The following is a 12,429-nucleotide window of genomic DNA, read 5'->3' as shown; positions in this document are numbered from 1 at the left end:
AAGGAACTCTTCAGCGAAAAATGGGAAACAGCTAATTTTAATAGAGGAGCAGCGTGGAGAGCAGTGCAGAAAATGACTTTAGCGTGAAAAAATAACTGCACCACACAAAAATATGCAAATGCGACAAAATAGCGTGATAAAGTCATTAATTGTGCTCATAAAGCGAAATAGAGGAAAGAAAAACCATTTGCCTTACAGATAATGTCCAGCTGAGTTATTAGCAGGCATTTAGTGGGGGCAAAAGAGCAGAGGCGGCATCACAACATCACAATGGATATTTATGGATGTGCAAGGGGAATTCACCTAAAATGGTGGCCGCAGCGCTCCGAATAAAAACGGGAGAGAAAAAGGAGTCATAAAAACCTCCCGAGGTCTAATACTTGCACAGAACACTCTCCATGTGTTCCGACATCCAGAACAACCCACCAAGCAAGGCAGGAAGGCGCGGAAAAGGTCCCAGGTCGAGCGGACTTTGCTCGATGCGGCGGGAGTCCTCAAGAGGCGGCCATCTTGTTTCACTGCGCGCCGCCGCCATTGTTATCTTTTGAAAGAGGGACAAACCACCCATGCTGCCAGGGTCATACAGACCTTTATCCTTGCTGAATTGCGATTGCAAGTCGCCTAGCCAAGGTCATCACCCCTTTAGTTTCACACAGAAAAAATGGCTTTATCCCAGGAAGAGGCGTGTTCAATTACATAAGACGGGTGATGACACTATTTGACCTGTTTAACATACAGCAAGCTCCAATGGGCCTGATTTTATTGGATGCACAGAAGGCGTTTGACCATGTCTCCTGGGATTTTCTTTGGGCAGAGATGCGCTGGCAAAGGTTTCGCGATGGGTTTATAATGGCTGTTAGGCCCTGTATAGAATGCCCACCGCAAAAAGTTGTGCAATGGATTATCAATCAGACTCACTCTCTATTTTTAGAGGTACAAGACAAAGTAGCCGCTGCTCCCCTCTTCTATTGCTTTATATATGGACTCTTTTTTAATGTTATTGGAACGAAATAAGAGTATCAAGTCTACCTTTCATTGACATGCAGAGTTTTGGGTATTTGCATATGCTGATGACATAGGCATTGTTACTCCAGAACCTGTCATGGCACTAGTTGAAATCGAGAGGGTGGCCAGTTTGGGTTGGTATCAGGATATAAACTAAACACAACTAAAACACAGATTGCAGGTACTGAACAAGCATCTATGGAGGACCCAAGGGTGGTTAATGAGGCAGTATACTTAGGGATTAAAATAAGATCGTATATCAATAAATTGTTAGAGGTAAACTGGCTACATCTTCCTTGGAAAATTAAAAGGGAGCTCGACAAAGTCGAATGTTTGCATTTATCACTGGTGGGAAGATGCAATGTTTTAAAAATATGTATTTAGCCAGAAGTGCAATATTTTTTTCCAGCGGTCCATTTAGAACTTAATAAGAATCAGCTTCAGAGATTACAGGCGATCTGCTCCAGCTTTATTTGGAGTCGTAAAAAACCTCAAAGAGCCATGAAGTACATGACCCTCCTTAAAAATCGGGGGGACTGGGCTATCCCCAATTTTACACTCTACTATTGGGCCTCCATTCTACAGAATATGGGCATTTTTATAATGGGGGAGGACACTATAGACCAAGCTGAGGCCACATCCATATTTCAAATGTTGCTGGGGACAGCAGCAAAGGGATGCCTATCGAAGAATGTGGTGCCTAGTTACGATAAAAAGACTAGATTGAAGGTTCCGATAGCCGCCTACAAAGTCTGGAAGCAAGTTAGTCAATCTCTTCAGTTGGGCATAATCTGTTACTGTACACCAACATCAGCTTCTTCTATTATTCCCCTCTATTTTCTTGGATACAGTGATGGTAAGATGGAGGTCCAAAGGGGTAAGTAGACTAGGCAACCCACAAATCAGCTCCTTTTTAGAATTACAAAATAATTTTAGGCTTTCACAATCTGATGTTTTAAAGTTTTTACAAGTCCGGGATTTTCTGATTAGAAAGAAGAATTTATTGGGCAAGATGCTAAAGACTCCCCTAATCGAAGCGATTTGCAGGAAAAACTAAATCGGGTGTTATATGACTGGCTTGAGGCTCAATTAGTTGATCTGGAGCTCCAGACCCAAAAATGGAATGCAATGGACGGAGTTTCACTTCAGGACTCGATTGACATGGCAGATAAGATGTTACGTTCATTCATTGACTATTCGTGCGCATCACTATGAAACTATACCCAACCTGTACTATACCCCCGCAATGGTAACTAAATGGGGGGCCAAGCAGATGGTAAATGCAAACACTGTGGGGGTGTACAGGCGGAGACTCTTCATGTGTTTTTGTGTGCCCTAAACTCGGACCGTTAATCAAGGGGCTAGAGCATTTTCTGACTGATACTATTGGCACATCTGTTATTTGTACACCCTCACGGATGTTGCTTGGTATAATAGATGAGACTCAGCCTAATCAACTGTTGAAGGAAGGACATTATCTGTTATTTGTATCAGCTGCTGTGGCCCGATTGTGTATTGCTCCTAATTGGGTTAATAGAGAGCCCCTGCCTATCGAAATGTGGAGGGCCAGATGTCCAGTCTTTATATCTGTAAAGGATATAGGAAACAGCAGTTAGGGGAAAAAATCTGGGGGAAACTGGCTGAATGATTGAATTTGTATGACGTGATGTTTGCTACACATTTCTAGTGGATTATTTTTTTCTTTTATCCCATTCACAACAGTCAATAATATAGTGTCAATCACATCTTCGATCATCCAACAGAATTTTTTCTCCCTCACTGTCAGGTATATCACCACCTCTCTAATTGCCTTCACAGTGATAAGAGAGCGGAGAAAGAAGAGCATGTGATGCAGGGACCGCAGCAGCAGCATCTGCCCTGTGGTGCCAGGCACTATCAGGCCCACACATCATCCCTACCCTCCGCTCTGGTTACCTGGGCAGCAGTGACATGCTTGATCATGAGTGCCAGCAGGTCTCACTCTGCGGCCTCCTCCACACCCACTTCTGGGCCATGCTGCAGCTGAAGCTCCCGCCAGAGCCTGGTTGGACCATATTGCAAATGCATGCTTCCTTCTCTACCTTAGCATTCTTCCAGTGTTGTTTCAAATCCTACGTCAGGTCTCCAGTAAGAGTACACCACAGCTTTCAGGTATTTCAGCTTCTTTAAGCTTCTCTAGTGTGCATGTTTTCTAATGGTGCTCATCTCAGGGACTCTCTCAAGCTGGTTGCAGGTATTTCAGCTCTCTGGGCACACTGTTCTCTATGTGTGAGTCACGCGTGTTACACCTGTTGCCCCTGCCACTCAGGTGACTGGACCTTTTTTAAATCTCATTACATCCCTTAAACTGGGTAACCAACGATAGTACCCTTTCTGCTCTTTTTTCCATTTATCCTTTGATTATCTGGATGTCTAACTGGTTAAGTACATTTAGAACCAAAAGGTCTCCGTAGCATTCCCTAGTTCAGGACAACATTTTATACTACAGGAATCCCTCTTTTCCATCTTTAAGTTTCCTTGCCCTGAAGGATATAGGCAAAACATGCCATGAAGAGACTCAAAGGGAACAGTGAGGGGATTTATCACTGACTAATGACCGAAAAGAAACTAGTGTGTAGCTGAGTAAGCCTCTCCATAGCATATGCTTCTAGGTACCTGTGTGATCTTGGGCCTCATGTCCTGATGATGAGGTAGGTTACTGGCAATTTGATGCTTTGACCAGAATATGTCACACCAGACCATCCATCACATAATGGGGTCTGCTGTCATGCACTTCAGTGTAGGATTTAAGTATTTATCTAGGATTGCCTTAACGTTACTGGGAATATTTTTTCAATCTGACCCTTATTGGGCACTTCTGAAACTTAATATCTGTACTCTCTCAGCTGATTGATTGTCACAATGAAAATGTCCGTACATATATCAACATGGCAAACACAATGAGATGATGGACGGAGTGCTGAAACTTTTCAGACACTCGGCCCCAGTCACAGATCTGGGTTGAATCCAGCATAATTTTATAGCTCACTTCGCCACCTCAGATCAGACCCAGCTATATGCAAACCAGTCTTGACCCTGTGCCTCATGGTAACAGTCCAGCCCGAACTGCTAAGCCAGGTCTTCCCTGAACTGGAAAAAAGCATCCTGGGACCAGCTTCTGGGTAACACCCTTTATCCGCCAGGCTAGCTTGAATCCAGTGGCAAAGTGAGCAAGGGACCCACGTCTGGGCATACCCTGCCTACTTAGGGCGAACAAAGCAAACACAAAGAGATGATGGACGGAGTGCTAAAACTGGCTGATGAGGGCTGTTAGCCCGAAACCAGTCCCACTATGCTTGTTTCCTGTCCAGGGAAGACATGGATTGGCACTGGCAGTTCGGACTGGACTGTTCCCATGATGGATTCAACCCAGATCTGTGACTGGGGGTGAGTGGCTGAAAAGTTTCAGCGTTCCGTCCATCATCTCCTTGTGTTTGCTTTCTTTGCCCTAAATTGGCATGGTATGCCCAGATGTGGGTCCCTTGCTCACTTTGCCACTGGATTCAAGCTAGCCAAGCTGATGAGGGCTGTTTGCCTGAAACCGGTCCCAAGATGCTTATTTCCGGTCCAAGGAAGACATGGCTTGGCTATTCGGACTGGACTGTTCCCATGAGGTACAGGGTCAAGACTGATTTGCATACAGCTGTGTCAGAACTGGGTTGGCGAAGTGAGCTAAAGAACAATGATGAATTCAACCCAGATATCTAACTGGGGATGAGTGTCTGAAAAGTTTCAGCGCCTCGTCCATCATCTCCTTGTGTTTGCTTTCTTCACCCTAAATTGGCAGGGTTATTCCCAGACGTGGGTCCCTTGCTCACTTTGCCACTGGATTCAAGCTAGCCTGGCTGATGAGGGCTGTTAGCTGGAAACTGGCACAGGATGCTTGTTACCGGTCCAGGGAAGACATGGCTTGGCAGTTTGGACTGGACTGTTCCCATGAGGCACAGGGTCAAGACTGATTTGCATATAGCTGTGTCTGAACTGGGGTGGCGAAGTGAGCTAAAGAATGATGATGAATTCAACCAAGATCTACATGGCCACTCAAAATAGAGCATTGGAAAAGCCAGTAGGTCTGGCCTTAACGACCTAATGCTTGTAGTTCCATGTATGCATGCCTATATTTTCTTTTATTAGCATACAAAAGTGCAATTTATTGGGTTAGCTAATGGTTGTTTTTATCTAATGTTTTATCAAATGTTCATCTGGGGCTAATTAGAAGGTAAAGGGAAACTAAAACTTCATACCATACCGTCTGTTCCCACAATTTAAGTAAATCATTTGTTCTCTTACTGTTTAAAGTGACTGCTACAAATATCCCAGTAGTAATTATAGCACAGATATCTATAAACCTTTGCAGGCATACATAAGGAGGGATTCGTTCATGGATTTGGGAAATTATGTGTTGTATTGAGAACAAGAACACTGCGAGTATAAACTCTATTTTACCTTCAGATTATATAATTTAATGTCTCGCTTATTGTGTCAAGTGCCCCCCAAGGATGAGTGCATACTTCAACTAACTTTGCACTCACATGTTTTGCAGGAGAAACTGGCTGAGAGAAGGAAGATTCTACTAAAAGCTGTACAGTGGTAAGTAAGAGATGTAGAAAAGTTAAATGCTTAAGATGGTGAGACTTACTAACACAGGCATAGGAAAAGGTGCAAGCAGATGGAGAAGAGGGCCATGCAATAGATGTGGTATAGGGAGAAGGGTAAAGGACTGGGGACTCTTGGCTGGGCCTAGGAGCTCAGGTATTGGACAATGGGAAGAGCTGAGGGACCCCTGCTACCAGGGATAGGAATAGAGAGGGTGAGCAAGAGGAAATTGAAGAATGGAGCTGGAGCTCCTAGTGAGGAACCACTATGAGATTTCTATGGGAGGTGCTTTGAGCACATGGAGCAAGGACAATGGGAAAGGGGGAAGGGGAGCTTAAGTGGGACATGAATCCGGGAATAAGGTGGAGACTCGGCGTCTGAATGCCTGCCAAGGTGGGACTAGCACTCTGGCCCAAAGGAGATCTTTTGGTTCTAGGGAAGCCAAGAGAGAGGAAGGTGAGGAGAGCAGAGTGCAAGGGGAGGATCATGAGATCAGTGTGAGCCACCGGTAAATGGGTAGAGGGAAAAGAAAGTGGCAGCACTTGGCAAACTGACCAGAGATTGAGGGGAATCTAGAAATTGTACATTGGAAAAGGAGGTCATGAAGTTCTGGTGGATGAGGTCAAGCCATCAAGAGTGGTTAGGCAGTATTGTGGCGAGACAGGACTAGATGGCAGAGAGCAAAGGGAAATGGGAGCTACTGCAAACTTTTCATATGTTCCATTGCCCTTAGCCTAAGGGAGACAAAGTGAAAATTACAAAACTTCTGGGCGGGCATTACTTGGAATTGCTATCATTGTAATGTGCCAGGATGAAGCCAGAAGTTTGCCCTGCACCATCTTTGTGTTACTTGTACCTGGGATTGCACCAAAATGGTTCGCCACTCTGACAGAAATGTCTTTATTTCTCCTCAATACTTTCTCTTTCTGTGCCTGATGTATTTGGAATCACAAATAGAAAAAGGAATACGCCATTAAAGATTGTTTTGTTCAGGAAGTCACCCTTCCCTGCACAAAAGCAATCCCACCCATAATTCAGGCACCCTTGCACCAGCATGGGTGCCTGCATTGGTGCTAGGCAGCCTCAAGCTGATGAGTGCAGAGACAGCTGAAGAGCCCCATATTAGTAGACATGGCACTCTTCAGCTCTCTCCTATTCAAGCAGAGCAGCACAGCAACTTTGCTTGCTGCCATGCAATATGTGAACTTTTAATAAAACGCCCCCAGCTTTATAACTTGAAGAAATGCACATCAGTGTTGCAGCAAGTGTTGTGTTCACCCTAATCCCATGAAAGTAAATTTGCACTCATACTCACTGGCTGGGTTGTGAAAGAGAAACAAAACTAGAGTGCAATGGGCCACTCACCCCAACAGGCCCAGGTTCAACTGCATCTGCTGCAGTATTGATAACCCCATCCTTGCTTTAATGGGCATGAGGTAAACAATTTTGTGTTTTGTAATTAAAGCATCTTGTACTAACACACTGCCTATACAGACAGCACATGTTCCATTTAAATGGCCCCTAAATGTGCACAGACATACAATTTTATTGATAAAACTAGATTGCACACAAGGGATGTGTGGACATACGGTTTCAGTGAATATTTATCATTTATGCATCACCAAGTAAAGTGTCTTGACTTGTTTTGATTCTTTTAAAATTTTTGTTTCCATCACACTTCAGAATTAAAAAAATATATATATGCTTAATTTTTGCTTTCCTGAAGTGCTGAATGTGTTCATTTAAAGGTATTTAGATTTTGTTGTGTGTTACCAGAAACATGGCATCCTGCAGCCTTTCCTTTCTCTCTCCCTGTTTCCCAGCAAGATTGTCACATTATTCACTTGTCTTTCTCTGACTGCAAAATGAGAGGAGTTTGTAAACATTTGTTTCCACCACGAAACAAGCAAATTGGAGTTGGAAATCTCGCTGTACAAACTGATGAGGAAACTGCGCTTGAGGCATTTCTTTGAGAACATGGTCACCGACAAAAAAGACACGAAAGAGGACCAACTATTAGGATTGACACCACACAGCACCTATGAGGCTCCCATAACTCATAAAACATTGGACTCTTTTGAAAACTTAGTGAGAGCTGAGTTATCCAAACTAAGCTTCAAGGGGAAGACCAGACAGCATAACCTGACACAGAAACAGATTCAAACACTTCGAAGAATTGCGAATAACCCTCACATCACTTGTCAGAAAGCTGACAAGGGGGGAGCTATTGTGGTGATGAACACTTCTCATTATGAACAAGAGGTGGAGAAACACCTGGGGGACACACATACCTATTTACTTTTGGATTACATTGTCAACAAAGCTCTTGATGACGGAATCATAAATGAAAGAACCAAGAAATTCCTGATCACTGAACACCCGAGGAGTCCGGCAATACATATGTTGCCTAAGATACATAAAGATTTGACTCAACCTCCCTTTCGACCCATCGTATCTACTGTTGGGAGCATTCACCAACCCATTGGCCAACTGTTAGATAAACACTTGCAGGCAAATGTAATGAGGATGAGAACATTTGTGAAGGACACGACCCATTTTTTGGAAAGGTTAGGTACAGTACCACTAGTAGAGAACGAAGAAGTTATATTATGTAGCATGGACGTCAGGTCCTTGTATACTTCTATTCCTCACCAGGATGGAATTGAGGCGATAGAACAGACATTGCTCAACACGGAAATGGATTCAGACTTTAAAGTGTTCCTTATGGAGCTCCTTCATTTCACTCTTTTTCACAGCTATTTTGAATGGCAAGGCAAATATTATTTGCAGTTGACTGGGACGGCCATGGGAAACTCGGCGGATCCGGTCTACGCGAATCTATACATGGAATACTTCGAGAATGAATATATCCTTGATAGAGAACCATGGAAATCCAATGCCAGAATAATACTGAGGTATATAGACGACATGTTCGTGATCTGGTCTGGTTCCGAACCGCAATCAAGGAATGCCATTACTGAACTCAACTCACGTGATGAACGCATCCAATTTACTTCTGAGATGAATGCTAACAAAATCACGTTTCTTGATGTAGAAATACGTAGAAATGGGCCACTATTTGAAACTGACATTTACAGAAAACAGACTGACCGCAACAATCTGTTGCATTACAATAGCTTTCACAACAACCCTTTGAAAACGCACTTGCCCTACTCGCAAATGTTGCGAGTGAAACAGATTGTTTCTTCCCCAGTTACATCAGAGATTAGAATCCATGAAATGGAAGAAAGATTTAAAAAAAGAGGATATCCCCAGAAAATATTGGATGAAGCAAAAGATAGATGTGCTCAAAAAGACAGGGATACTTTGTTGATTCAAGCTCCAAAGAAAGAGAACACAAGAATTGTGGTGGTTTCTAAATATTCTACTAAGAGCAAAGTCTTCAAAAACATCATTACCAAACATTGGGCGATACTAGCTCAAGAAGTTGACTTCAATAACATATTCAACGAAAAGCACCTTTTCGCATACCAGAGAGGCACGAACCTGGGGAACATGATTAAATCCTGGACCAATAATCCTGAGGAAGTTTTCAATGGCACCCTGCCCTGCCATAACTGCAGTCACTGTAACAACGTCATCAGAGGGAATGTAATCACGCATCCTAGCAAAGGCCACAAGATCAAGCTACGTGTTTCAGCAACATGTGATTCGGCGAATGTCATATACCTATTGAAATGTCCCTGTGGACAAGGTTACGTGGGCAAAACTGAGAGAAAGATGAAAGTGAGACTGAATGAACACAAATCTAACATTCGGAATAAACAGACTAAATCCACTGTTGCAACCCATTTTTGTGAAGCTTCACATAATGTGAGCCAACTCAGATTTACCATACTTGAAATTGTTCGAAAATGTGAAGGTGTTGATAACCACAACAATATGCTACGTAGAGAAAACTTCTGGATTTTTAAACTGGAAACACTGAAACCGACCGGAATGAATGAAAGAACTGAATTTAAATGTTACCTATGATGAGAGCTACATATCTTGCTATCAGTATGGACTCTGCATGTTGTCTTATAATTGCCTGTTTTGCTTTTCCAAGAGACTGATCATGAACCATTATCGTTAATATGGTTTCGTTTATTATGTTTTCATTTTTTCATTACTATCACAGCTACCTTAGCACTGTATGACACGCCCCTATTTTCACCCTATTTTCAGACTACCATGACGTTTGGCTGATTAAATATGTGTTTTGCCCTGTTCAGTATTTTTCCGATATTACTTGTCTTGACCCTTGGTTTTTCCCTGTCTCAACACACTTCATACACTTTCCCATCATGGCACCGTATTTTTCTTGCTTTCTACACTTCCTTTTTCTATTTCCATGACACACAGCGGAACTTGGTCCTTTGTTTATGTTTTGGTTCTAGTTTTACGCACTCATTAAACGAGGGCTTTCGAACGAGTGGACACACCCTCCGTGAAGCGGCTCACGGGCACGCTATTTAATTTCACCGGTAAGCGGCTTGAACAAAACGATCTTTCCCTACGCGTTAATTTCCTTTTCTTTGTAGTTTCCGGGCACTTTACGAGTCACAGCACTCTGCTTTCTTGATTATCGGCTTTACTGGAAGCTCGACTATTTTTGGTGGAGGGTAATCGGTAACATTCTTCAATTCTTAAGAATCTTTCCGCATGGACACTTCGGATCACTTGGAGCTTCATTTTACCTGTGCACGATTTATTTTCCGTTCTTACACGTGTATTTTGGTGAAGGTTCTTCGTCCTATTTTACCTTTTACATCTTACCAGACCATATACACCATCTGTTTGACTTATGTTTCCTATCACCCCGTTAATGCATTGTTTTGGCTACACTTAGTTTACACTGTATCAGTTTGGGAATTACTGTTGTCATATAATTATGATCATGACCTAGGTCCCTGACATATCCCCATATTTGTTTTTAGATCCCAGTCCCTGATGAAGGCTAGCCCCTAGCCGAAATGCATTGGACATTATAATTTTGAATTTCACAAGGCTGGATCTTTGAATATGAATGTGATGATACAACTTTCATGAAAAAGAAAAAATAAATACCCAGATTCCTTCAAAGAATATGAACTTTTTTGATTAATGTTCGTAGAACCTGTATAGCCCAATGAATGGGTTTCACGCTGTGACCAGGGGACGTTGCTCAGGTTGAGGGCCACGCTATCAGTTTGTTTAAACATCAATTACCACATTAGAAAACAAGCATTAGTCTGTCAGAAGACATAGCCTGGCATTTGACCTCTGTTCTGAAGCCCCACCAAGGTGACAACATAAATACACAATTTAAAAGCATCTTTATTTATTGCTCAGAATTGTACTACCCACCAAAGATCTGCTTGAAAGGGAACCACTTTCTGGGAAACACTGATCTAAAATGATATATCTAACTCCTAATGATGCAGGTCAAGACCTGAAAGCCATATGTCGTCCTTGTTTACTAAAACTAGTACTTCCATTTGGCAGGCCTATGGTTTGAGAAATTTAGCAGACATCTTGAGGCATGACATGAGATGGCATCATCATCATAAAACATTATTTGTGATTTTTGGGAGGCCATCAATGAGGCAAGTGACAGGACCTAAAGCAAAAGCAATGAAAGGCAGAGAACTCCCCATATTAAAGTCTCATCTGATTGGAATAGAAAGGTTACATAATAATTTGGTGCGTGTCAGTGTCCTTCCTGTTTCTTTCTTTCTCCCTGTCCCATTTCGTTTTCGTTTCTGAGGCCTGTCTTTGTGTGTCCTAACTAGTACTTAATTTGAATCCTGTTGTGATATCGAGTTTAGGGGAGATGGCCGGTCAGTGTGCAGACTCTGTTGAGTGTCCTCCTGAGGAAAAGAAAGTTCGTATTTGCAAAAGCCCAGTCTGGGCGTTACGTGGAAACTGAATTCGGAATATCAATTTTATGTTCTGGCTGTACACGATCTTGTTACTTTCCCTCTTCGATACACGGCGCCGGGCAACTAAAGAGGGAGATTGACACAGATAAGGTGCACTTCCTACGTGGACTAAACGGCGCACCCGCCCATCCACGAACTTTTTCTCCGCCCGGTTTCCATCTGACTCGGACAACAGGATTGAGGACTAGACATCCGGGTGTAATTTATCTAGTCCAATAGATGATTCAATAAAGCCCTGAAGATTCGCAGTTTGTTTCCTGCGATGAAACACGTGTTGGCTTTTGCTATGGAACAATAAACAGAAGTGACTACACCAAGAAAAGACTGTCTATCCACCTATATATCTCGATTCATATGTACTCATTCTCGGAGAGTTACTTAATGTTTAGAGTTGTCCTGATACCTTCATTACTTTTCTAAAGAGCAAACTTATACCATTACTATTTACTCATTGACTGTGTATAGTGCAGGGGCATAGTTGTTTTTTCTAAATTGTGTGGATCAGCTTGCTGGTCCTTTTTGGAGCGGTTTTGGGGGTATTACCGCTCGCCTCATTGCCTATACTGAGTATCGTTTTAACATATCACCTTGCGGCAACCCAGGAGTTGCGCCTAGTAATTCTGGAATACTAAAATACCTCTCAGCTGTTTTTGTAGTACTTAATTTGAGCTGGTGGTTTCCAGTGCTCAGCACCCACACTTAATCATCAACACCAGTGCTTTTCATGAGCATCAGTTAAGGATAAATTCATTTATGCACAGGGAGCTTTAGAGATTTGACTCGAATCACAGGATGTTGAGACGACACTGAGACTTGAACCTGGTTCCCGAGCTCTTAAGTAAGCAGCTCTGGCTATTATGCCACA

At 42.7% G+C, this 12,429-nt stretch overlaps 1 protein-coding gene across 1 annotated transcript in view; it reads left to right on the top strand.

Moving 5' to 3' along the window:
• The window catches only part of RNF207 (ring finger protein 207), a 900,262-nt gene that overhangs the window by 452,270 nt on the left and 435,563 nt on the right, over nt 1–12,429 (top strand). The window contains exon 8 of the mRNA XM_086921721.1: nt 5,588–5,634. Within this exon, the coding sequence (XP_086777847.1) occupies nt 5,588–5,634 (47 nt within the window). The remainder of the gene's footprint in view (nt 1–5,587; nt 5,635–12,429) is intronic.

The sequence above is a fragment of the Lissotriton vulgaris genome, chromosome 5 (genome assembly GCF_964263255.1).
Source record: "Lissotriton vulgaris chromosome 5, aLisVul1.2, whole genome shotgun sequence".
NCBI classification, from domain to species: Eukaryota; Metazoa; Chordata; class Amphibia; order Caudata; family Salamandridae; genus Lissotriton; species Lissotriton vulgaris.
The sequence above is the reverse complement of the archived record's forward strand: the minus strand, read 5'-3'. Positions and strand labels throughout refer to the sequence as shown.